The sequence below is a fragment of the Vipera berus genome, assembly GCF_964194415.1.
Source record: "Vipera berus genome assembly, chromosome: 2".
NCBI lineage: Eukaryota > Metazoa > Chordata > Lepidosauria > Squamata > Viperidae > Vipera > Vipera berus.
This window is the reverse complement of record NC_138203.1, coordinates 60,186,431-60,213,985: the sequence shown is the minus strand read 5'-3', so window position 1 is coordinate 60,213,985 and position 27,555 is coordinate 60,186,431. Positions and strand designations below refer to the sequence as shown.

General features: G+C 38.7%; 1 protein-coding gene across 1 annotated transcript in view; it reads right to left on the bottom strand.

The window, feature by feature from the left end:
• Window positions 1-3,463: 3,463 nt before the first annotated feature.
• SHC3 (SHC adaptor protein 3) overlaps window positions 3,464-27,555 on the bottom strand; it is a gene marked incomplete at both ends in the record, with an annotated part of 42,028 nt that continues 17,936 nt past the window's right edge. Inside the window, 10 exons of the mRNA XM_081320554.1 lie at window positions 3,464-3,592; window positions 6,433-6,728; window positions 12,969-13,163; window positions 13,863-13,959; window positions 15,630-15,783; window positions 17,235-17,361; window positions 18,767-18,818; window positions 19,734-19,787; window positions 21,287-21,406; window positions 24,519-24,582. Coding sequence (XP_081176680.1) covers window positions 3,464-3,592; window positions 6,433-6,728; window positions 12,969-13,163; window positions 13,863-13,959; window positions 15,630-15,783; window positions 17,235-17,361; window positions 18,767-18,818; window positions 19,734-19,787; window positions 21,287-21,406; window positions 24,519-24,582 — 1,288 coding nt within the window. The remainder of the gene's footprint in view (window positions 3,593-6,432; window positions 6,729-12,968; window positions 13,164-13,862; window positions 13,960-15,629; window positions 15,784-17,234; window positions 17,362-18,766; window positions 18,819-19,733; window positions 19,788-21,286; window positions 21,407-24,518; window positions 24,583-27,555) is intronic.

Genomic DNA, 27,555 nt, shown 5'->3' with positions numbered 1-27,555 from the left:
TCCGATACAATTCAGGGGTGAGGTCCGAGCAGCTCCTCTCCTTAGATTTTCAATATCTATATTAGGTATGATAACGTTAATTTTCTATTACATCAATATTTCTATGAATCTGACCTTCTCGGTATATACTTCTATAAATTTTTATACTACCTCCGTTATGCAATACTGTGTCGCCTGGGTCTCCCTCCTTATCTCCTCCTTTTTCTTCCATCTAAATTAGTGTTAGCTGTCTTTTAAGCCTATTCTCTTTTTCACCCACTCGTAAAATTTTCCCAAAATTTCATAATACTCTGACTCTGTCTTATCTTTAATTATCATTGTTAATCTATTCATTTCTGCACATTCCATTATTTTCCCGACCACCTCTTCTTCTGGAGGAGCTTTCAGTGCCTTCCAGTTTTATGCAAACACAATCCTAGCTGCAGTGGTTTATATGAATAATCAAATATGTGTTCTCTTTGCTATATTTCTCTTTTAAAATACCCAACAGGAATATTTCTGGTCTTAGTTCTATATGTTGTATCATCTTTTCTATCCATATCTGATTATATTCCAATAGGTTTTAGCTTCTGCACACGTCCACCACATATGATAGAAAGAGCCTGGTATTTCCAACATTTCATAGATCTGTCCTTAAACATTTTAGCTAGTCTTTCTGGAGACATATGCCATCTGTAGAACATCTTATATATATTTCTTTATACGCTGTCGCCATTGTCAGTTTATAGTTTCTTTCCCACAATTGCTGCCATCTATCTTATTCAATCGTATATCCAAAATTTCTTGACCATTTTATCATTGACTCCTTAACTTGCTCCTCCTCTAATTCCCTATATAATAAGTAGCTATACATTTTTTTATCCATTTTTCTTCAGTTCCCGTAAGTATTTCATCTAACTCTGTTCTCCCCAAATTAAAACCATCTATTTTAGCATCTTTTTCTTATCTAGATTGTATTTGCGTTCTCATATACTAATCCATCTTTATTCCTTGTTCCTCTAATTGTTGTTTGGTTTTCAGCTTCCCCGTGTCTGTTAGTAGGTCTTTATATCTTATAATGTTTCCCATGTTAAACATATTGGGGTGTATTAACGCTTCCATCGTTGAGACCCGATCTGGAATCCTCAAGTAATGCTTTCTCTTTATTTTCTCCCAAACCATCAATAAAGAATTCCTGATATGACACTAGGGAGATGATTAATCCACCTAAATTTAATTAATATATTTCTTCTTAGGCTATTATTTTATGCAGCTGATCCAAAAAAGAAACCTTTAGGTTGCCAGAAAATTATTTGGTGTGTATACCTGAAAGAAATGTTAGTCTTAGCTTTGTGAAGATGAATTGTAAACTGCTTGAGTCCAATTAAGTCAGAATTCACTTCCAGAGTTCTGAAATACCCTCAGATCAGGCATGAAAGATCAAATCCACATATGAAGGTCCAATTAAACTGATTTATTGCTAATCATGCCTATGCACAGAAATCTTCTCAGCTAATGGTTAGCATCTGCTTGGAGCTAAATAAGGGTCAACGGAATTCAAGGGAGGTTGGACTTAATTCACTTGTCGCTACATAGGGATTCTAGGCTGATCCCCTCTTTTAACTCTGCTCCCAGGTTCTCTCACTTCTTCTTCTATACCACATATCTCATTTTCCCCCTTTTCCCAAATCTTGTATTTAGAGATTTAATATTACTTCTGTTAAAGGAAGTATTGTCAGTTAATGTAATTTATAGATCTAAATGTCAGAGGAGGTGGCTGCAGACTTTGGGAAAAAATAAATGAGTTGCTCCTTGGATGAGAAGCCACCACAAACTCTCTAGGCCAGTGTTTCTCAAACTTGGCAGGTTGAAGATGTCTGAACTTTAATTCCCAGAATTATCCAACCAGTATGGCTGGCCATGGAATTCTGGGAGTTGAAGTGTACACATCTTCAAGTTGTCAAGGTTGAGAAACACTACTCTAGGCTGTAGGCAGAAATCTAGTCTAATCTGTAGACTAGGCTGGGAAGTTTCAAAATCCAGAAGATGGTAGCAGCAAATAATTTCGGTTTTGTTGCCAAAACCACAATCTATTTGAGGGTATAAAGTATAGAATTACTTTACATTTTTATAGCTGTCAATAGGCTTATCCTTCATTAATCAAACCAATCCAACATTTTTTTTAAAGTCTCAGAGCAATTAATTTCATAATTTGGGGTGTGGTGGGGTTTTGGGGGATTTTTATTACATCTATAATATATGAACAAATGTAATTAAAAAGTAAATGGGTATTTGAGTAATCCAAATTCTTATGAGGATAAGATAATAATGTTCTTTATTGTTTCCTTTATTAATTTTAATCTTTAAAAAACCTCTTTTATATTTCCAGCAGGCTTCATATAGCTATTAAATAGATAGCCTCACCACCCCCAAATCAGAAAAAAGATGAAAAAACTGGAAACCCTATTTTACCTTGTAATGTTATAACATTACCATCACCACCACCTGCCCCCTTTTAAAAATACTGTATAGTCTTTGGCTCTGACAAAATATGACCAGCAAGACAGTCTCCCCACTACTACATATGCTTTCCCCTCCACACACAAACACCCTGAGCATTCTTCTAGAAAAAGATGGGCCCATAATTGACTTGACTGCAAAAGAAGAATTACATGTATAATAAAACCTTGATATTGAACACTATTTTATTAAATCAAAGTAAATTCATACAGCATATTATTAGAAAATTGAATGCATGTACTTCATACACAGATCACATCAAGTCAAAGTCAAAACAAATCGCAAACAATCTGGAGTAGTGTTATATACAAACCGAAATGAGACATCTGAAGTGTGGGGAAATGATCATTTACTTGAGAAACAAGAATGTGTTAAAAAGTTAATTCGGGATAACATTTCCTGTTGGAATACTATCTCACAGTCATTTTCCTTTATCTGATGCTCACTTGTTGCATTTTTTTCTGTTTGATTTCTACTGTTGTGCTTATTATATTACATTTCTATTCTTACCCTTTTTAGCTTTAATTTTCTAAAGGAAACAAGACTTGTGATACTTATATTCTAACTTCACAATCGTACACAACTCAGATCTTTTCTTCTGTTAAAACTGCACGGAAGAGTAGAAAAAATGGTTGTTGTCTTCAGCAGATTGACTTCAAAAATATAACTATCTACCATGTCTACACAGAATGGGACATGTGTGTATGTACACAAGCAGTGTTCCTGTTAAGGAATGAGAACACTTTGAGTAAAGACACTTTTCTGAAAATCCTCCTAAGCAGTATTTTTTAAAATGCTTCCCTATTCCAAAATCCTAAGAACATATTATTCTAATACCCTGCAGGAATGGTATTTCTTCAGTCTACAGAAAACCTCAAGAGGTGATGTTCTTTTTCTATGGACCTACAGCTACACTTTATTTCTGATTCTGGCTTGTTGCACATCTCACCAGCCACAGAGCCAGTCACTGGTTTTTTTCAGCAGGCTGTTGGAGGCAGAGTTCAGTTCCAGAAGAGACAATGGGCAAATTGTGCTCAAGATGATGCTTGATCAGGTGACTAATGCTGTCAAAGGTACGATCCTTTGTACGAATCTGAAAATAAAAAAGGACATGCAGTCATATCATTTGCCAGAGAAGGCAGTTTTGATGCTTAACTTAAGGCCAAAGCCAGATGTGACAATCCAGTTGTATGAATTTGATAGGTATGGCAGTCTGGAAAAATTATAAGGTTTGGAAGGTCAGACTGGGAGAAAATCAATGAAATCAGTGAGGGGTCAACTTCAAAATGAACCTATTTCTTTGGTCTCTGCTTATTTCTTTAACTACCATGCTTGAGTCTATGTGAACATTATCTTAAAGTTGTGAAAAAGACTACTTTTCATCATTTGTAGATTCCTTTGCAGATTTTTAATGTCCAAGTTACTGATGTAAACAATGAGTAAATACATGGATCACATCGTGAATAGGGAGACAAAAGTTAAATTCAAGCACTGGGATATTGTTTAAAAGCTTAGATCCAAGCGTAGGAACTGTAGTCTTTAACAGACTGGCAACTTTTTTGAGCAGAAAAATCAGAATCATACTTCTGAAATGTGGTATGTCTCCTCTCTCTATGAAGCGTCTCCCTGCTTTGCAACTTCAGCCTAATACTGCCTTGTTGATGTTGTGAGAATAATCTTGGACTGTCCCCTGCTGTTCAAACATGAAAGTTACAGACCAGCCTATAAAGTAGTAGTGGAATTTAGGGCCCATAAAAAGGTTTTTGCATCATTTTGTGGGCGCTAGGGATGATACAGAATTATCCATTCTACTTCAAATAATATTTTTAAAAAACTTATCAGGAAATAATTTTTCCCCTTTCTCTTTCCTGATGGAAAAGCAATTCCCACCTAAATTAGGGTTGATGATCCAAGCCATGTCAGAGTTGGCTTCCAGGGAATGTGGTTCAGTACTCAGTTTTCAAAGAAATTGGCTGGGAACCCGAAGCAGATCTGCTGGGTCATTCTTGAAATAGAGACTTATTTGTAAATAAAACTGATTCCACAGAAAGAACCAGCAGATTTATTTCTCTTTCAGAAGAAAATGATTCCATGTACAATCTAGCTAGTTATGCTGATCCCTTGAAATGAATTTGATGCGTATGTCAGAATCATGTCATTTGACACCTGAATTGCCAAACTAATCCAAAGCATTGCATCAGTTTATTTCCTCCCAGGTTGCTTTGGAGAGGTTCAACCACCTTTCTGGCCTTGACGAGGGCTTAAACAGGGCTGAAACTCTTCTTCCATATACGAATAAAGCTTTAGTGGAGCAAGTGGCTCGACTTTATGCTGAGTTCTCCGACACAGACTGGGGAATCTCTTCACAAACTTTGCCTTCAGACGGGAGAAAATGACATAATCTGCTATTCTCAGTGTCTGTGCTTTGCCATTCCTGTCTCACTCTTCTCCTAGAAAGTTCTCTTAGAGTGAGAATCAACAGACGAAGAGAAACCATTCTCCTGTTGTTCTGTCACTGCTGTTGATTGTGGTGGAGAGAGAGAGGTCATGGCTTTGTTTATATATAAGAAGAAGGATATTACTGGAATAGGAAATTCCATCATCCAGTGCCCTCCAAGCAATCCTCTTCAGACAGTGAACAGTGTCTTCAGCTAAACCTGAGGCTTGCAGTGGAGATGGGGATGAGAAGAAGGCAAACCTTCAGCCAAGAACTATGCAGGTTGCTTTGTGCAGGAATACTTTTAGCAGCCAAAAAATGGCATCTGGGTCATCAGATTCAAGCCTAAACTCAGGGAAGGAGTCCAAACTTTATATCCAAAACGTGGAGCAAGAGAGAATGACCTTATTCTTTGTAACATCTTCTCAAGTATTTGAAGTGTGTAACATAACCTTAGCTGTTCTCAAAGCTAAGCATGGCTAATGACTACAAACTATCATCATAGGGCTTAATTGTTCCCTTCTCCAAGCTCAATCCATCTTAAAGCTTGTAGGCCAGAACTGGACAAAATATTTAAGGCTGCATCTCACCAAGGCAGATTATGATAGAATGATTTCTTATGATTCAGAAAAGATATAAAGAGAAAAGAGATAATCGTATGCAGAATGGACTTTTGCAGTTTTTAATATCTTGGTTATTTCATATCCTTCCCAGAGGAGGATTCCCTTGCCAATCAACCATGCCAGCAAGCCCTGCCAGCCAAGTAAAGTACTGTGGTTGTTGTTGTTGTTTTTCTTTTTCTTTTTTAAAAAAAGGTTTTATTTTAAAATTGCAGTAGTTCTACACAACTGTGTTGGCTTTTTGATGGGCAATTTGGGCTGATTAGGCTACCTTGTCCTTGTCTTGCTGTCTTACCTGAAATGAAGTGCAGGGGTAATGTCTCAAAACTTTATTGCAATGAAATCCTTGAGGTTATTAAGCTGAACCTCTGCAGCGTCACTCTCCCTTAATGATCTCTCCCCCATTGAATTGTAGTCCCATTCGTCCACCCTCATGAGGCACTTGCAGATATTTTGATGCTTTCGGTTGAAGCTTTTATTGACTCATATCCAGCTGAACTGAATCGTATTGTCTATGAATTTCAAAATGCAAAACTGAATCAAGCCATGCAACTATTGAATCTCAGCTTTTCAATCCGAACTAAATCAGGGCTGATTTGCACACACACCGAATCCTGACAAGGCTTCTGGGGTGGCATCCCTCAAGAAGAAGGACTTCTCTTCAGTGGGTTTCCTCCCAGCTGAAGCATCTCTTCAGAATTGCCCTGGCTGGTCCCTAAGATAAGATTCTCTATTGCTCTGAATATCCTAGTGCACCACTAGCAAGTAAGTCTGAATCGGTCTGCTTTAACAATGAAATTGGATAGGGCAGAAGGCTGTGTCTCTACAACCTAAAATAAAAAGGGGTCTCCACTGTCCTTAGGATCAAATACTTACAACTCCTTCAGGATCTACCAACAGAAGATGCTTGGCTTGTCCATTCTGTAATCCAGTGAGTACATAGGATCCTGGATTGGAGGTACTTTTCCTCACCAGAAAGTCCCCACTTTTCTTTAAGAGCTCTTCTGCTTCTTTCCTGGTCATTCCTCCTTGATACCAGGGCTGAGTGTTCAGTTCTTCAGCTACAGCTGCCTCAGTTGTTCTGGAAACGAGAGGACTGGTACATTCAAATGAGGTAGCCTTGTTCAAAACAGGCCCAGGCATTTGATTCTTGAGAGCATCTTCAAAAGGGCCTGGGAAAGAGAGGAAATAAAAGAGAGAAGTTAGCCCAGTAATCATTTTATGCCATCCAAATTCCTTAATTTTGCTCTATACTGTACTCGGGAAAGATATCTGGATAAATTGCAACTACTGTTCTCTTCCACTGAGACCAGGGGGTGGGGGTGGTCTTAAACTAGCTTAATCTGAACTGGGTTGTTCTCCTATATGTCAACAACCTCTGAACTATTTTAATTACAGGTGGTCCTTGACTTATGACCGCAACTGAGCCCAAAATTTATGTTGCTAAGCAAGACAGTTGTTCAATGAGTTTTGTCCAGTTTTACGACTATGTTAGTAACATAGTTGTTAAGCAAATCTGGCTTCCCCGTTGACTTTGCTTGTGTAGAAGATCACAAAAGAGGATCACATGACCCCCAGGACACGACAAACATCATAAATATGAGCCAGTTGCCATGGGGAGGCTGCAATGGTCGTAAGTGTGAAAAACCGTCAGAAGTCATTTTTTATGTCGTTGTAACTTTGAATGGTCACTAAATGAATGGCTGTAAGTCAAGGACTAGTTGTAATTCATTTGGGTAGAAAACAAATTATATTTAATTCTTTTCCCCAAAACTAAATACATTTCAGTATAATTTTTTATGAATAGTGTTATGTACTGGGCTCTTGAGGAATACCACGTGGGTTGCTGGAGCAGCTAACGGCTTTCCAGCAACCCAGACTACAAGTCTCCTGTGCTGCAATTGGCTATCTCCAGGAGGCAATGGTTGATTCAAACCTATTGGCTGCCGCCTAGGGGCTAGACTATATATTGCAGCTAGTTGCAGCCATTTCCCCAGTACAGTTTCTGCATGAAATAAGCTATGAGTTACCTTGTACTCAGCTACGCGTCTTCTTTCCTGTGCCAATGCCTTCTTAAATGAACATTGCAAAGAAATAGAAGAAAACAATAGAATAGGGAGGACCAGAGATCTTTTCAAGAAAATTGGAGAGATGAAGGGAACATTTAATGCAATAATGGGCATGATAAAGGACCAAAATGGCAAGGACCTAACAGAGGCAGAAGATATTAAGAAGAGGTGGCAAAATTACACAGAAGAACTATACAAGAATGAGCTTAATGTCCCTGATAATCACAATGAGGTGGTCACTGACCTCGAGCCAGATATCCTAAAATGTGAAGTGAAGTGGGCCTTAGAAAAGCTGAGCAATAACAAAGCTAGTGGAGGTGACAGTATTCCAGCTGAGCTAATCAAAATCTTAAAAGACAACGCAATAAAAGTGCTACACTCAATTTGCCAGCAAATTTGGAAAACTCAGCAGTGGCCACAGGATTGGAAAAGATCAGGTTACATTCCAATTCCAAAGAAAGGCAGTGCCAAAGAATGTTCAAACTATCGCACCATTGCACTCATTTCTCATGCTAGTAAAGTTATGCTTAAAATCCTACAAGCTAGACTCCAGCAGTATGTGGATCGAGAACTACCAGAAGTACAGGCAGGATTTCGAAGAGGAACTAGAGATCAAATTGCCAACATACACTGGATCATGGAGAAAGCTAGAGAGTTCCAGAAAAACATCTACTTCTGCTTCATTGACTATGCTAAAGCCTTTGATTGTGTGGATCATAACAAACTGTAGCAAGTTCTTAAAGAGATCGGCGTACCAGACCATCTTATTTGTCTCTTGAGAAACCTATATGTGGGCCAAGAAGCAACAGTGAGAACTGGACACAGAACCACTGATTGGTTCAAAATTGGGAAAGGAGTCCGGCAAGGCTGTATACTGTCGCCCTGCCTATTTAACTTATATGCAGAGCACATCATGCGAAAGGCAGGGCTAGATGAAGCAATAGTTGGAATTAAGATTGCCAGAAGAAATATTAACAACCTAAGATATGCAGATGATACCACTCTAATGGCAGAAAGTGAAGAAGAACTAAAGAGCCTCTTGTTGCGGGTGAAGAAGGAGAGTGCAAAAGTTGGGTTGAAACTTAACATCAAGAAAACCAAGATCATGGCATCCAGCCCTCTCAATTCCTGGCAAATAGATGGGGAAGAAATAGAGGTAGTGACAGATTTTATTTTCCTGGGCTCCAAGATCACTGCAGATGGGTACTGTAGCCAAGAAAATAAAAGACGCTTGCTCCTCAGGAGGAAAGCCATGACAAATCTAGACAGCACACTAAAAAGCAGAGACATCACCCTGTCAACAAAAGTGCATATAGTCAAGGCTATGGTCTTCCCACTTGCAATGTACGGCAATGAAAGTTGGACCATAAAAAAGGCAGAGCGCCAAAGAATTGAGGCCTTTGAACTATGGTGCTGGAGAAGACCTCTGTGAGTCCCTTGGACTGCAAGGCGAACAAACCGGTCAGTCCTAGAGGAGATCAACCCTGACTGCTCTTTAGAAGGCCAGATCCTGAAGCTAAAACTCAAATACTTTGGCCACCTAATGAGAAGGAAGGACTCACTGGAGAAGAGCCTAATGCTGGGAAAGGTTGAGGGCAAGAGAAGAAGGGGATGACAGAGAATGAGGTGGCTGGATGGAGTCACTGAAGCAGTAGGTGTGAGCTTAAATGGACTCCAGAAGATGGTAGAGGACAGGAATGCTTGGAGGAACGTTGTCCATAGGGTCGCAATGGGTCGGACACGACTTCGCAGCTAACAACAACAACAACCTCTGGTGGCCTGGCCTTGATAAGAACATTGAGGCTCAAGTCCATGATTGTTATACATGACAGCAATCTAGGCCTGAAATGCCACAGGCTCCAGTTCACAGGTGGGAGGAAATGCACACTCCCTGGTCCCGGGTTCAGATAGACTATGCTGGGCCTTTTCAGGGACAGCTCTTCCTTATAGTAGTGGATAGCCACTCCAAATGGCTGGAAATAATTCCAGTTCCTAACATGACTACTGCTAGGATCATCCAAGTGCTGAGAAAACTTTTTGCCACACATGGGCTGCCAGATGTCTTAGTTTCAGACAATGGGGCCCAATTCACTGCTGCTGAATTTCAGGCCTTCCTTAGAGCTAATCTCATCAGATATGCAACGTCTGCTCCTTTTCATCCATCTTCTAATGGTCAAGCTGAACACATGGTGAGGACAACGAAGGAAGCACTCAAGCGCATTGTCACAGGTGACTGGCATCACAGATTGGCAGATTTTTTACTCTGCCAGCATTCTACGCCCTGCACTGCTACAGGCAAAAGTCCTGCAGAACTACGTTGGGGGAGGCATTTGATCACTAAACTGGACAGGTTGCATCCAGATAGAGTCGCAGCAGAAGCCTCTCGACCAAAACCCCCAAGGGGGCTGCACATGGGCAATTGGGTTTGAGCCAGGAACTATGGTCATGGGAATCTGTGGGTTCCTGGTCAAATTACCAAGGCATCCGGTCCCCTATCTTATGAAGTAGGGTTGGAGGGAGGGTGAGTTGTCAGACGACACATTGATCAGCTCAGGAAACGGTTTCCAGAACGGCCACTAAGTGAGGACTGCATCATACGTCCCTCCCAAGGTCCTCAAACTTGCGACCAAGCCAGTCCTCACATGGACTATCAGGACTTTTCCTTCTTAACTGAGGTGGAACCGGAAGGAGAACTGGGGAGTCCTGGAATGCAACATGGATCCCCTGAAGGAGCAAGCCAAACGAACTTCAGCAACCGCTGTGCCCACTCTGCCGAACAGTCTGACTCTGGGCTGGGCCAACCTGATGAGGCCAGCCAGAGTGCATCGAATCCCCTTGACTCAGGAGCACAAAGGGACACAATTTTACCCAGCCCACTGGGTAAGCTGGTAGACCACAAAGTGATGGGAACTCTGAGACGTTCCTCTAGGGCACACAAGCCTCCTTCATATCTTGCAGATTATGTTGTAAAATAAAGAGCAATGTATTGTTGTAATTCCTGTTGCCACTACACTACAGAAACTAGTGCTATGATGTAACTGTCTAAGTGACATTTTTGAAGCCTATTCATTGAGACGTTGTTTAATAACATTGTAACCTACATTTTTTTTACTTTTATTATTATTATCACTTTTACTTTAGTGTGTTTGGATAATGAGTCTTGACAATTGTTGAGACTAATTGGTGTTATTATGATCTGTTCTAAGAGGGGAGGGGTGTTATGTACTGGGCTCTTGAGGAATACTGCGTGGGTTGCTGGAGCAGCTAACAGCTCTCCAGCAACCCAGACTACAAGTCTCTTGTGCTGCTATTGGCTATCTCCAGGTGGCAATGGTTGATTCAAACCTATTGGCTACTGCCTAGGGGCTAGACCACAGGTCTGCAACCCGCGGCTCCGGAGCCCCATGCGGCTCTTTCAGCCGTCTCCTGCGGCTCCCAGTCCTCTGCCATGTGCAGTCCAAAAAAAAAAGTGGGATTAAAAAAGTTCAACCAATCAATTCAAATATGCAGGGTAGGTGCATATCTCGCCTTGGCTCCTCTCTTCAGTCAAACCCTGTTCTGCACATGTGCGCATGTACGCGCATGTGCACACATTTTTTGCGGCTCCCAATTTTTCCTTTTGTGAGGGAACCGGTTCCGAGTGGCTCTTTCACTGTTTCAGGTTGCTGACCCCTGGGCTAGACTATATATTGCGGCTAGTTGCAGCCATTTCCCCAGTACAGTTTCTGTACAAAATAAACTATGAGTTACCTTGTACTCAGCTACGCGCCTTCTTTCCTGCGCCAAAGAACCCGCTATTTAACAAATAGCATGGAATGTTTTTGTACTAATTTAGTTGTAAAGTGATTAAAGGACTTTTTAGATTAAAACTTGGGCAAAAGAGAAGCTGCAGAGCAATGGAGTGATATGTAATAAAAGCAAGTCTACTACCTTAGCACAGTACATAAATTTTAAAAAGCAAGAAATTCCTAAATGTTTTCAAGCACCACTTTCTGGACCCTGCCTAACAGGAAGGATAAGAACTAAGGTCCAATCTCAACCTGCAGTCCAAAAGGATCTCATGATTTTTGGTATTCAAAGCCTTGAAGAGATTTAAGAGAACCAGTCACATATCTCTATCCATTTTCCAGCACATCATTCCCCAAGGTAATTTAATCATCCAGGAGAGGGAGAAGGAAGGAAGGAAGGAAGGAAGGAAGGAAGGAAGGAAGGAAGGAAGGAAGGAAGGAAGGAAGGAAGGAAGGAAGGAAGGAAGGAAGGAAGGAAGGAAAAAAAGGGCTTGCTGGACAATTTCTGTCCAGACTCCAACCTTTCTTTTTTAGAGAGGAAGGTTAGGTTTTAAATCCAGAAGACTCTCAAGGGAAGGGTTTATCATTCTAGCTTGTTAAGAGTCAGGCTTCAGCATGCAGTTAGCATTTGTTGTGCTTACTGATGACCTGTGACAGAGTCAGGATGGAGGAACATGGTTCTTGATCTCTCAGCAGTGCTGAACATGGTATTCTTTTGGATCGGCTACAGGCTTGGGAATGGAGGCATTGTTTCACAGTAGCTCTTCTGCTTTCTCTGTGACCAGGTTCAATTGAAATTGGAATATTAAATTAAATTAGTACATCAATGGAAATTGCTCACTGATTATTTTTGTGTCCTAAAATGAAGATTATCACTGCTCACAGCAGCAAATGATTGGAAGTTCAATTAGTCCACCCTTTCCTCCTTGCATAAGAAATGGCAGCCTTCCTGCTCAGCTCTCATTTGCTTTTCCAAAAGCACAGATAGTCAAAAATAGTCCCCACCCTAAAAAAACAGGAGGAATGTGAAAATTTGGTTTGAAATTAGCTAATTTTAGCAATTGTTGGGGAAGTTGAATCATGCTATAATTTATTAGCCAATATGTGTCCATTTTAATCTCTTTCCAGGATTGCACTTTTCAACCAATATAATGGTGGTTATAAAATTGTTGACAACTTAATAAATTCTAAAAATTAGCTAATTTTTAGCAATTGTTGGGGAAGTTGAATATGCTATAATTTATTAGCCAATATGTGTCCATTTTAATCTCTTTCCAGGATTGCACTTTTCAACAAATATAATGGTGGTTATAAAATTGTTGACAACTTAATAAATTCTAAAAATTAGCTAATTTTTAGCAATTGTTGGGGAAGTTGAATCATGCTATAATTTATTAGCCAATATGTGTCCATTTTAATCTCTTTCCAGGATTGCACTTTTCAACAAATATAATGGTGGTTATAAAATTGTTGACAACTTAATAAATTCTAAAAAGCAAAAAAAAAGATAATCTACTTCAAATTAGATTTTTAAAAGATTGTAAGATGAATTTACTCATGTCAAAAAGATCTTTTACTGGTCTGCTGTCTTTGGTGCTTTCTATTTTTTCAGTAAACAAATGTTCAGCCTCCGTCTGAAGAGCATGTAGAGTTTCCATATTTATATGTCGTGTATTCACATACATTGGCATCTCCTTTGATGGATCAGCATTGGATTTTCCTTCTGGCATACTATAAATGTCCAAAGACCCTGTGAAAACCAAGATATCTTGATTTCAATGGGTCATTTTGCTTCAATTCTACATATTCAATTGTCACTCTTTGTCCATTATGTAGAATTCATTCTGCACCACTGTTGACCACTGCACCATTCCAATATTATTTATTCCTATCCTATGAACAATCAGGCATGTGCAGTTTTAAAAATGTTTATTTGTTTCAATATTAATTTTGTAACCTTGTTTTTCTCATTTTCATATAGTAAAATAGCATTATCTGGACACAAAAACATACAAATAGATAAGAAAAAATGGGAAAATGTTAATAATTCTTGTCCTTTCCAAGTACAGCTAAATGTAATTATTATAAATAACTTGAAGTCAATTAATAGCAACTCATCTGAAATACCCCTACTACTTTTAGAAGAATACAATAAAAGTGACAGAGACAGGCAGCAGGAAGTTTTTAATTAATTTTGGAATTATTCTTTGCTAAATAAAACTGACTTCAAGTAAACTTACAGGGGGATTTTTACAACAGAGAAGAACTCTGCTAGATATGTTTGATAGCTAAAGAACCATAGTGTGAAAACAAAATTTAACCAGGATAAAAATAGAAAGCTCCTCTAACACAATATTCTCTATTCTGTCAATTATAAAAGCCTACATTGCTTGGATTCTCACATATATTACGCTGGTACATACTTATAAAATACAAGAGTGTAGCTTACCTTGCCTGCTGGGTGCCTGTTGCCGGTCTTCACCACATAGGTTTCTAATGTGCTGGCTCTGGTAGTATGTTTGCTCTTTTCCCAATGCTGATGCAGACTAAGGTGGTAGTAAAAATATACTTCATGCAAACATTAATTTTAAAAACTGTAATGCATTATCAGTAGGGTTTTTTTATGATTGGTCCAGGTGCAATTCTACCCAAACCCAGTCTTTTTCATTCATCATGTATGACACTATGCCTGAGCATGAATGAGTTTGCATAGGAGGATGAGAGTAATGATGACCTTCTGGAAAACTGCATTCTTTTCCTGTTTTATTAACCCCTGTAATTCTAAATGACAAAGTTGGTATATTACATCTATAAAAGGAACTCCTCCAGTTGAATCACTCTCTCTTAATGAAAGAAAGAAAGAAAGAAAGAAAGAAAGAAAGAAAGAAAGAAAGAAAGAAAGAAAGAAAGAAAGAAAGAAAGAAAGAGGGAGGGAGGGAGGGAGGGAGGGAGGTAGGAAGGCTATCTTAGTTAAATTAGGAGAGTGTAAAGAACAAGTTGGGACGCGGTGGCTCAGTGGGTTAGGACGCTGAGCTTGTCGATCGGAAGGTCGGCAGTTTGGCGGGTCGAATCCCGAGTGCTGCGTAGCAGAGTGAGCGCCTGTTACTCGTCCCAGCTTCTGCCAACCTAGCAGTTCGAAAGCACGTAAAAATGCAAGTAGAAAAATAGGGACCACTCCGGTGGGAAGGTAACAGCGTTCCGTGCGCCTTTGGCGTCTAGTCATGCCGGCCACATGACCACGGAGACGTCCTCGGACAAGCGCTGGCTCTTCGGCTATGAAACGGAGATGAGCACCGGCCCCTAGAGTCGGAAACGACTAGCACACATGTGCGGGGGAACCTTTACCTTTACCTTTACCTTTAAAGAACAAGTTACCTGAGTAGTACTTTTCTTTCACAATCTTGTAAACATTAAATATTAAATAAATATTAAATATTTCCTTCATTCTATTATTAGATGCAAGATACCAGAACATTTAGAAACTCAGTTAATGTACATTGGAGAAAAACAACCGTTAATTTCAAACATGACCAAGTAGGAAAGAGATGTTATCAGGTCATGTTATTATTCTTGAATTAACTACACCAACATCTCTTTTTGATATATGGCTCACTTATGGAAACAATATAACATACCATTCTCCCTCTAAATGCTGTCTTTGTGCTACCTATTGCATATTAAATGAAGATACTACATTCATTAATATCTGCCCAATTAGTAATGGGATTTACTGTAGGAAAAACAAAGCTCAGCCTTAGATGTAAATGGGAACTCTAGTGAAGAACTTGTTCCCGTGAGCAAAAGCAGTGGCAATATAGAAATAGAGATTTATGATGGGGCTGTTCTTCTGCATACGATTACCATTTTGAAAAGATGCTGCAGAACTGGGCAGGATAAAAAAAAAGTTACAAGAAAGCAATGAGGACAATGATCAGCTTTCATGGATCAAATAAAAATATGGCAAGGAAGGACTTACACAATTATATACGTGCAGATAGATATTGTATATATCATACTTGACATAGATAAAATGAAGAGGGGCAAGAACTTCATCTTCTGTTATGATATCAAATCTTTGGATCGTGTAGCTACATGGACTGGCTGGAGAGGCATTAGCAAAGTTCCTCTCTATCCTTTACTTCTTTTAGCCAGCTATTTTCAATCCATCTTCAATCTTAATCCATTAAGTGACCTTCATAGGGACTGCTTTGCTTACCTGAGCAGGATCTGAAATAGGGGGGATTTTGACCTTGACTCTTTCGTCCACTAGGCCCCCAGTGGGATGCGTTTTGTTTGGGAAATTATTGTAGTAGGGATGTTCTGCCACTTCATTGTCTTCTTCCATCCACAGTTCATCCAGACTTTGCATCCTGCAGAGAGAGGCTCTGTTAATTGCTTCTTGATTTATCTTCATTTGTTATCATAAGGAAACAATATTTTAATATGGGAATGGTTTGTAAACAATTAAGGGTTTTTTTTATATCACAGAGTATCTGTGGATTGTAAAGTTTGAAATAATATGGGCACATGTTTACTGTAGAAGTCTTTCTTTTAATTATTAAGCAATTAGGACTATTTTATTGGGGTACTATGTTTCTGTGATGAACGAAGGCAAATATACGTGTGCCAGGACAGAGGATTTGTCTTCTGAGATTTCAGACTCGTACTGGAACCCATCTTCAGGAAACTTCTCTATAGCAGAAGCCCTGAAGATGGAGCCCGTCTTCTCCCTGAAGATGAGCTGCAGTACAAGTCCAAAAGCTCAGAAGAAAAAAATCTCTGGTCCCAGTGACCGACCCAGATTGGATCCTAATTTTCTCTGAGTTCATGTCATCCTCCAAAGGACAAATATGAAGTGTGAGAAGGATGCCAATTTCTATCTTCAATAGTATGTTACAGATGGGATATTCTTTATTGGAATCAGGATTTGATGCATTGGGACTGAAAGCAATACTATGGTACAATTTGAGTCCCCAATCCTTTAAATGGAATACAAATAAATAAAGAACTTCTTCACTTTTACTGAAGGTTGCTCCTGCTCCTAGACTATTCAGCCCAACTTCTACATCTACTTTGATAATTTAATAACAGTTATTCAAAGGTAATAATAACAATATAATTTATTCAATTTATGAAAACACCTAATCAGAACTCAATGATATACAAATACCACTTTGCCCTGTCTAATTCTCAATAGAAAAGCAGGGCAATTCAGCTGTCTAAGATCTTCCACATAAAGACATTTGCTCTGTCTCCTATCTTATGAACTTATTTGTCCCATTAAAAGGCATCCTAATAAACTTTATTGCCCCTTCAGTCTCTTAGATGCAGAAAAATAATCAAAATAATATCATATTATATTATGTACAGTATAACAAATATATAATATAGAGAGTCGTGATGGCACAGTGGATAGAATGCAGGATTACAGGCTAACTGCCAAGTGCCAGGAGTTCGATCCTGACCAGCTCAAGGTTGACTCAGCCTTCCATCCTTCCGAGGTTAGTAAAATGAGGACCCAGATTGTTGGGGGCAATATGCTGACTTTTACAAACACTTAGAGAGGGCTGAAAGCACTATGAAGCAGTATATAAGTCTAAGTACTATTGCTAAATATATAAGATAATGTATCAAAAGAGAATTTCTTCTGACATGCTACTCAGTTATCATATATAAACACTCTAGTTAAAACATTTGCAGGTAGATCTAATTAAAACATTTGCAGGTAGATCTAGTATTAAAATTCTTGAGTAAAATAATTTTTTGTATTCCACTAAATTAACAAATCTATGTGTATAAAAATCTTGGTAGTACTACTCGCCTGTCTTGAAGTGCTGGAATCTTAGAGGGGCAATGCAAATATTGCTTAAAACGAAGTTCAAATGCTTGCCCTATGGTACTGATTATATCCTGGGCAAGACCATCACAACATTCAAGAATATGACATGCTGGAAGTGATGAGAAAACAAGAGCATTATTCAAATATATATCCATAACAAATCTGTATTACGCTTTCCAATTTTATTTGCTGACTTTTAGAAATATGAAAAAAATCATCTAAGCCAGACATGTCAAACTCGTGACGTCATGTATCGGCATAGTTTTGCCATTGCTGGCAATGGGGTGGGCACGGCTTCTGGATGACGCATCCGGCTGGCGGGCCGGCAGTTTGACACCCCTGATCTAAATGACATCATACTGGTATTGTTTTAATTCTTGATTGGGAGCAGCCCAGACTTTGATATAAAATGAAAAGCTAGACAAATGTTTTAAATAAATAAATAAAATTTTATCTGGCCACTACGCTATCCCTGGAAAGTAAAGCAAAAATTTGAAGATCTGACTGGAACTATAGGATGTTTACTCCTGATATAAGTGGTTAACATGTTTCATTTCTTTAATAAAGTTTGATACATTAATTAGTCTTTAAGGTATCTCAAGATCATATCATCATAATGCATTTCTAGCTACTTCTTAGCCAAAAAGAGCTCCCAAAGTGGCTTAAGCATCATCAAAAATTATCTTGCGTCAGTTAACTAGGTGGTTCACTGTTTCTTCAGCTTCTCTGCAAAATCTGATGATCAAAAATTCACACACAAAAGAAGACTAGCCCACCTCAACCTTTGCTGAACTCTGCCACTTCATTTGTAAAATGCTGAGAATATTGCCCTTTCTATTGGAGGGCATAGGTTTACAGGGACATGGAGCCAATCCAGGAGCATTGCAAATGCTGCATATCTAAGTATCCTCAACAAAGTTCTTATGAAAAGCATTTGAGGAAGCAAAGTTATAAAAGTAAGTTCATCTCTCATGCAGATGCAATGCACTCTGCTGGACTGGCTGCTAAGATAATCATTCTTCTTCCATTGCAAAGAGCCCTGGTGCCATAGTGGTTATAATGCAATATTGCAGACAAATTCTGCCAACTGCCAGCAGTTCGATTCTCTCTGGCTCAAGGTTGACTCAGCCTTCCATCCTCAATAAAATGAGGACTCAGATTGTTGGGGGCAATAGGCTGACTCTGTAAACTGCTTAAAGAGGGCTGTAAAGCACTGTGAAGCGGTGCATAAGTCTAAGTGCTATTGTGATCGCTATTGCAACTCTTATTTCTAACATAAAAACATGGGAGAGTCAGTCTCAAATATTTGATTATTTTATTAATTTGGCCCACATCATTTTGAAGGCAAGATGTGTTATAAAGGAAACAAATATCCAAACAAATAAATACAAGCAAACTGCTAGCCAAATATCTTCAGGAAGCCATTAGAAATAAAATATGTGGTTACTTGAAGAAAATCTGAACAATATATGCTTTCAAAAGGAAGATGAGACTAAAGATAAGACATTCTTTACCTCTGTGATTAACAGGATCTTTAGCTACATATGCAACATAGTCTGTTGTATCCTGTTGGAGGAGGAAAGAGAATGAAAAAGTGAAGCATCTGTCATGAATACGAAAGTTTCCTTTTGCGCTGAATCAGAAGTCAGTTGAATTTTCATCTGAATCTTTGCAACCTGGTACTTATGTTCTGGATCCCATGGTGACAAGTACGTTACAAACATCGATCCAATTAGATTTTAAAACAGATACATTAATCAAGCAGGCATTCTCAACATCTTGCACAGGTTACTTTGGAAAACAACTGAGCAAATATTTAGGTTAGAAAATCAACTGAAAGCTTAATATGCTATTTTTAAAAACTGAGCTGTATTTTTCAATATCCATTAAATGAAGCTGTTACAAATTATGAAATTATTATTGGTAAATCTTGACTAAACGTCATCCATATTGTAAGCCCCACTGAAAATATGTTCACATATCACAAGCATGTTCAAATAAACTGAAACTTTCTTCACCTTTCTCCCATACCACTAAGCCACGAGGGTGTAACAATGAGCAATTTTTCCCAAGAAAGATAATAAATTTGAGACAATAACCTCTTACATCAGACATGTGAAACACAAGGCCCGGGGGCCAGATCTGGCCCATGAAGTGGTTTCATGCGGCCTGCGAAGCCATCCTGGAAACAGTGAGGGAATGGCCCCCGCTGCCTTGGCCCTGGCTCAGAGACCCTCCTCCTGCCAGAGACCCTCAGATCTGTCCCACTCCTGCCCAGGCCCCCATAGGCACCCTTGATGTGAACGATGTAGAGCTGGCCACGCCCACCCAGTAGGCCATACACACTTTAGCCACGCCCACCCAGGCCACACTCACCCGGCCCCCTGAGGGCAACCGCAATGCTGATGCGGCCCTCAATGAAATTGAGTTTGACACCCCTGTCTTACATCAATAGCAAATGGTAGAAAGGAAGAGACTTACCACGTCTACTCCAGATGCAAAAGAAATAGATTGCATATGATGGTTTGCTATAATCTGCAGAGTTAAGAAAACATAAAGTGTGAGATATACAGAATGCTAGCTATCCTTTTTTCCCCAGCTGTGTTCTTGAACATGTAAAATCAGAAGCCCAAACCTGAAATACAAGGGTATCAGTGACAAACATCATGCATCTCTATGCCTCCATTTAGATTATATTCAAATGACAACTCTGTAAGATCTTCAAGAGACTTTCAGATGTGAACTGGGAATTTAGTAATGAAAGCCAATGTCTTGCCTTGCCTTGCCTTCCCAACTTTTTTTAATTTTCATTTTTTATTCCAGTATGGCTCTTAATATACAGAGAGCCTTTCATTATTAGATACTTCCAGAATCAGTGTAAAGAGCTCACTACCCCAGCGTAATGCCTGTCCCCATGACACTGTTCTTGTCTCATCCCTAGCCATGGTTTACATAGCTGTACCCTATTGTTTTCTATACTGACAAACACCCAGTCCTTTCTCTTTAAACCACTAAAGTAGCATCACAATGCTGTGTAAAATTTGTAACACTGGACTCTGGCTGAAGTTTTAGGAGTACTAAAAAGCTAAATTATTCTCTTCTTTCATTTCAATATGAATTCTTTTGTGTTTATGGCTTTAAGATCAAGTTCCAGAAAAGGTGTACATATCCATTTCTTTAAAACATTTACATTTCTCTTTTCTAACTGAAAATTTAAAAAACCCATAAATATATAATGCAGGTAATCTAACAACATACAAAGTGAATAATAATAATAATAATAATAATAATAATAATAATAATAATAATAATAATAATAATAATAATAAGAATAAGAAGAAGAAGAAGAAGAAGAAGAAGAAGAAGAAGAAGAAGAAGAAGAAGAAGAAGAAGAAGAAGAAGAAGAAGAAGAAGAAGAAGAAGAAGAAGAAGAAGAAGAAGAAGTTGGAAGGGACCTTGGAGGTCATCTAGTCCAACCCCATGCTCAGGCAGGAAACCCTGTACCATTTCAGGCAAATGGCTGTCCAGTCTCTTCTTAAAAACCTCCAGTGTTGGAGCATTCACCACTTCTGGAGGCAAATTGTTCCACTGGTTAATTGTTCTAACTGTCAGGAAGTTTCTCCTTAGTTCTAGGTTGCTTCTCTCCTTGACTAGTTTCCATCCATTGTTTCTTGTCCTGCTTTCAGGTGCTTTATATATATATATATAGCTTGAATATATAGCTTGAAAATAGCATAACAATAACTGTGCAAAGAAATATCCCTGATCATTACCCATTTTACATCTGCAGTGAGTACGCGAAGCGGGGGTGGTGAGAACTGGAAAATGATCTCAATTAGTGGTGAGTTCAAATGGAAGAAGCTGCCTCTTGAGTTATACACAGCTGTTAATGTACCTGTATTTTTACTGAAATGAATTGGACTATTCAAATATTAACTTTTGTTTAACAATTATGAGTATTAAGAACAGAAATAGCTTTCTCACAATAACCATAAGAGTTTTAAAAGAGAAAATAGGGATGATGAAATACCAACCTGCTTGCAGTCGGGAGTCATCAGATTTAAGCTGGTAGTGGATATATTCAGACTGATGTTCATTCCTGCAAACTGAAGATTGCTCTTCCCCAGAATATTAGAGAGAGCTTTACTTGGTGGCTGGAAAAGCAAAATGCATGTGTTTCAGTACTCTATCCACATTTGACACCCTCTGAATCCCACTGGATAAATTGTCACCCCTGAAATTTAATAGTCAAGAATGTGACATTTTAATCAACTGTGTGCTGATGCTTTAAATGCTGGTTTAAAAGAAAGAGAAAATACAGTAAAGAAGAAAATTGGATCTCATTTTGTACAACTGAGAAATGGAAGAAACAGTTTTAAAACTGGAATAGCAACCTTTTCTGATGATACACCACTGTGCGAATGATTGGTGCCCAGTAACCCGGATTGCTGGTGAGAATTTGCAGGACTGCAAATCTTAAATCCTGCTTAAGATGTTTTATTATTGGTTTTCAAAAAACATTTACAGGTAGTCCTTGACTTACAACTACAACTGAGCCCAAAATTTCTGTTGCTAAGTGAGATGGTTGTTAAGTGAATTTTGCCCATTTTACAACCTTTCTGGCCACAGTTGTTAAATGAATCACTGCAGTTTTAAATTAGTAACTTGGTTGTTAAATGAATCTACCTTCCCCACTGACTATGCTTGTCAGAAGGTCGCAAAAGGTGGTTACATGACCCTGGGACGCTGCAACTGTCATAAATATGAGCTAGTGGCCAAGCATCTGACATGTGACTGTGGGGATGTGGCAATGGTTGTCAGTATGAAAAACAGTCATAGGTCTTTTTTTCCAGTGCTGTTGTAACTTCAAATGGTCATTAAAGGAATGGTTATAAATCGAGAACTACTTTTTAATGAACACTTATGTTGACAGAAGACAAATAGGTTTCTGAATAGGCACTGCATTTTTTATGATCCTAATTGCTAGAGGGTGGGTTAATGATCACACAAATATGTGCACACACAATACACATTAAATGCATATAATTGTACATAAATATAAATATTGCCTAGCTATTTCAGGGACCATCTATCTCCTGAATTAAGATCATAAAAAATGCAGTGCCTATTCAGAAACCTATTTGTGTTCAGTCAAAAAAAGTAATAAGAATATTAACAAATATAATAATCCACCTTTGTTAAAAAGATAATAAGCCAGGAGAAATCTAAAATGCTAGAGATGAAACCTTAATACAAAACATAGATCAATGGAAGAACATTTTGTAAAGAGGAAAGTGACACATGCTGTGACAATTTTCTATTTCTATATAGGTCTTTAATACAACTCTCACTTTAACATTATCTTCTGTACTGTCACGACTTTCAAACTAATTTACACACATGTTTGTGAATCATTACATAAAAACATAAATATCATACATGTTTAATGTTCCTAACATTGCCTCAAACCCATTGTGCTTAATACAATCTGAACAGGAACAGCAGATAAATAATTATATAGGTAGATGTAACTTTGTAGCAGTGTTTGAACTGAAGTATCCACAAGTTACTTTATCCATGTAAAGAAAACTGCACGGAGCTCTATCATGTCACAGTGCTAAGACAGATACACAATACTTCTTGATACAAAAATATCATACCTGTGAAAAGCTAAAAATTACATAGAAAGATATTCTACTTGTGTCTTTTTCTTAACGTGGTTCCATCTGCAATAGAGCATTTGGTAAAAAAGAATTGTGTGCTCCGATCTATTAAAATAATACTCTCCTTAGAGCATTACCTAATATTAATCTAGAAAATAGGATCAAGAGTAGCTTCGGGATAGGTAATTTTATGATATTCAGGTTAGGGCTACCAAGTTTGGGATGCCCCTAGACAGCTGCTAGGTTGTTAAATGGCAAGACTTAAAATTTTCTGTGTCTCTTCACAGTCATCTAGTAGTCATATGGACTGAAAACCATTTTGGTTTAATGGTTAATCTTTAACTCTGGTTAATTCCAGTTAATACACCAAGCAAGGAACAATAAGGTGCAAGTTCCAGTCCTGCTTTAGGTATAGAACCCAACTGTAACGTCGTGTGGTCTCACACAACGACAGACGCGCAGCTTGGGTATGCAGAATTCTTTATTGCAGTCAGGAACGGAGCTGAGGAAAAGGGGTAACCTGACATACCTTTATACCTGCCCAGGTGAATACCAGCCAATGGATTCAAACCTGGGCTTCCCGCCAGTGCAGGTGGTCAATAGATTTAAACCCTGGCTTCCCGCCAGGACTGGCTATAGCCCGGGGCTGTCAAGCTCGTTTAAACCAGGCTTTCCCGCCAAATGCGATTATAGCCTGGAGCTGTCCAGCCCCGCGCCTCCTGCTGTGCTGACATCCTGTGTATGCTTTAGCTGCATACACTACACCAACTATGTCGTTTCGGGTGGTTACTCTCTTTCAATCTTAGGAAGAAGGCAGTAGCAAGCCACTTCCAAAGATGTTGCCGAGAAAACTGAATGAATTTATCCATGCAGTCACCAGAAATCAAAATATAAATGTAAATAAAAAGTTGATTCTTCTTCCCCTATCCTGCTTAAGTTCTTATATATGTTTGTACAAAAAGCTAAACATAAACATACTTAAGGTAAAGGTAAAGGTAAAGGTTCCCCCGCACATGCGTGCTAGTCGTTTCCGACTCTAGGGGCCGGTGCTCATCTCCGTTTCAAAGCCGAAGAGCCAGCGCTTGTCCGAGGACGTCTCCGTGGTCATGTGGCCGGCATGACTAGACGCCAAAGGCGCACGGAACGCTGTTACCTTCCCACCGGAGTGGTCCCTATTTTTCTACTTGCATTTTTACGTGCTTTCGAACTGCTAGGTGGGCAGAAGCTGGGACGAGTAACAGGCGCTCACTCTGTTACGCAGCACTCGGGATTTGATCCGCCAAACTGCCGACCTTCTGATCGACAAGCTCAGTGTCCTAACCCACTGAGCCACTGCGTCCCTTTATAAACATACTTAGTGCTTATCAATTATTCGTATCCCATTACCTTGGGTAGAAGCAATATAAATTAATAAAGAAACAAGACAGCAGTTCCATTTGAGGGTGAAGATGTTCTAGGACTGAAAAGACTCAAGTTCATGTCTGTCCTGATCCACAGAAGCTGACTGGTTAATTTTGGGACATTTTTCGTAGATAAAATTGGAGAAGGACATGATGGTTGGACAACAATATAGTGGCAATAAATAAGTAATTAAGATTACTACCTTTCTTCTTTTAAAAGCTCCTTTGGTTCCTGGCAGAGCTTCACAAACAAGGCCAATTGCTTCTCTAAAAAAGATGAAATACGATGTCAAAAGCAAAGGCTTATGCTATTTTTCTTCATTAATTTTTACGAACAGTGCTTGAAAATCTAAATTGGTCCCTTATGACATTTATGTATATGAGAATCTGCAGAAAAATCTGAAGTTAAATTAGCATTGTATGGTATTAGGCAGTTGAAATGTTGTATATTTTGACAATTTCATAGATTGCATTAATTGTGCTAACAGGAACAACTGGATGACTCAAGCAGCAAATTCTGCTAGAGGAATGTGAGTATAGCATAATATATTTTTAATGCATGGATTTTCCTTCTACCTGAAAGATATTTTTTGGGTTTCTGGAGTCAATGAGATTGATTTTAGATTAGATGTAACAGACTCTTCAATACCTGAAACATTTATTACGAATCAATGCAAATAGTCTGAATAAATACACGGCAAACTCTGGCAACTCTTAATTCTCATTTTCTTGCAGTTTTTGGTTTAAATGCACACAAGCACATAACCATACACCAACACAGATCACAATCCTTCACAGTCGAATCAGGTCAAATAAACTCTTTATTCAATATGATGTCGAGGTCATTTGAATGCTCTGTTGCAGAAAAAGACTTCTCAGCATTAACATTTAGTTCTGTTTTAGAGTGACTATTAATATTATTAGTTGTATGCTGATCTATGACTGAAATAAAACAAAATGAAATATAATGTAAAATAAAAATTTAGTGTTGAATAGCCTTCATAGTTCCATAGACAAAAAGGGTTGTTGGTAGTGTGCTATAGACACAGGAAGACTAGGGCTGTTGCAGAATAATCCCTGATATAGAATGACCACATACAAGAATCAGGAACTCAGCCCTACCTCCTCCAGAAATCATTTTGTTTAGCATGGTTTAGAGAGGATTTCATTACATGTGTGATGTATCCAAAACATTTTTCATGACTACAGTTGCTTTTGTTTTTCATCTACAATATTGCCAAGACAGTATTTTTTTTTTATTACTATCAGAAACTCTTTGGGAAATTCTATGATTGTTGAAAGGCAACATTACATAATACAGAAGAGACTGTGTTTTGGAAACTTGACCATAAGATATTTAGGGCTTTCAAAATAATTTAGTGCCTGGGAGAAGGCTTAAGAATAGACCAGAAGGCTGTGAAGATGACACATGAGGCAGATTCCCTAAACTGGATTCTGTTTCAGCAGCTGCACAATTGTTGTTTCATAGAGCATGACATAATAGTTGCTAGCATTCTCTCCTCTGCTAGCTGCTCCCTAGGCTGAGACTGGAATTGCAAGGATTCTATAAGAAAGAAAGAAGAGCACTGCATTCTGGGAATTTTGTTTGTTTGTTTGTTTTCTGGGCAAAGCAGGAACAAGGTGACTTCTTTATACCCAGCATAGAAAAAATAACAGATAATCAGGAGGAACGATGGACGCCTCTTATCCTTTCTGCCTATGGCAACAAATCAGATGATAAAAATCCAGATTAGCCTAGCAGAAGTAAGTTATTGTTTTAAAAAATAGCAAAAGAAAAAGTGAGTGGGTTATAAATAGAAAAATATTAAAAAAAAACAACTTCTTATTCACGTTCCCTGAATGCAACAAGATGACTGCCCGACAAAACCCTTATCTGGAAACACCAGATTATCAAAATCTGCTTAAAAGTGCTTTAAAAAATGTATGGCAAAAATGGGGTTAAATGCAGGCTTGCATTTGTTAACCCCTTTGAAGCAATGGACAAGCCTTCTCCAGCTTGGTGCTGTCTTCATCTGAAGACCAAAAGCATTGGACTTCTATTTCCTGATTTCCACAGCTAACAAGCATTCTCAGAAGAGAATCTGTTGGGGAAAAGAGGTCCCTAACTCTTTCATGAATAAGTATATATGAAATAATAATAATAATAATAATAATAATAATAATAATAATAATAATAATAATAATAATAATAATAATAATAATAATAAGTTGGAAGGGACCGTGGAGGTCATCTAGTCCAACCCCCTGCTAAGGCAGGAAACCCTATACCATTTCAGACAAATGGCTGGCCAGTCTCTTCTTAAAAACTTCCAGTGTTGGAGCATTCACCACTTCTGGAGGCAGGTTGTTCCACTGGTTAGTTGTTCTAACTGTCAGGAAGTTTCTCCTTAGTTCTACGTTGCTTCTCTCCTTGACTAGTTTCCATCCGTTGCTTCTTGTCCTGCTTTCAGGTGCTTTGGAGAATAGCTTGACACCCTCTTCTTTGTGCCAACCCTGAGATATTGGAACACTGCTATCATATCACCCCTCACCCTTCTCTTCATTAAACTACACATACCCAATTCCAGCAACCGTTCCCTATATGTTTTAGCCTCCAGTCCCCCAATCATCTTTGTTGCTCTTCTCTGTACTCCTTCTAGAGTCTCGACATCTTTTTTACATCGTGGTGACCAAAACTGGATGCAGTATTCCAGGTGTGGCCTTACCAAGGCATTGTAAAGTGGTATTAGTACTTCACGTGATTTTGATTCTATTCCTCTGTTAATGCAGCCTAGCACTGTGTTGGCTTTTTTGGCAGCTGCAGCACACTGCTGGCTCATATTTAAGTGATTGTCCACTAGGACTCCGAGATCCCTCTCACAGTTACTACTATCGAGCAAGGTACCACCTATACTATACCTGTGCATTTGATTTTTCCTGCCTAAATGCAGAACCTTACTTTTTCACCATTAAATTTCATTTTGTTAGATAGTGCCCAGTGTTCGAGTCTGTCCAGATCCTCCTGTATCTTAAGCCTATCTTCTGGAGTATTGGCTATTCCTGCCAGCTTGGTGTCATCTGCAAATTTTAGATATATCTTGCTTTCTTGATAAAAACTGACCACTGGGCCAGAAAAGGATTTCCAACCAATTACTAATACAGCTATTGGAGCAAAGAAGGTAGAACAATGCATAAGTAAGATCTCTCCTTCTTTCTCTCCTTCTTTATCCATCCCTTATA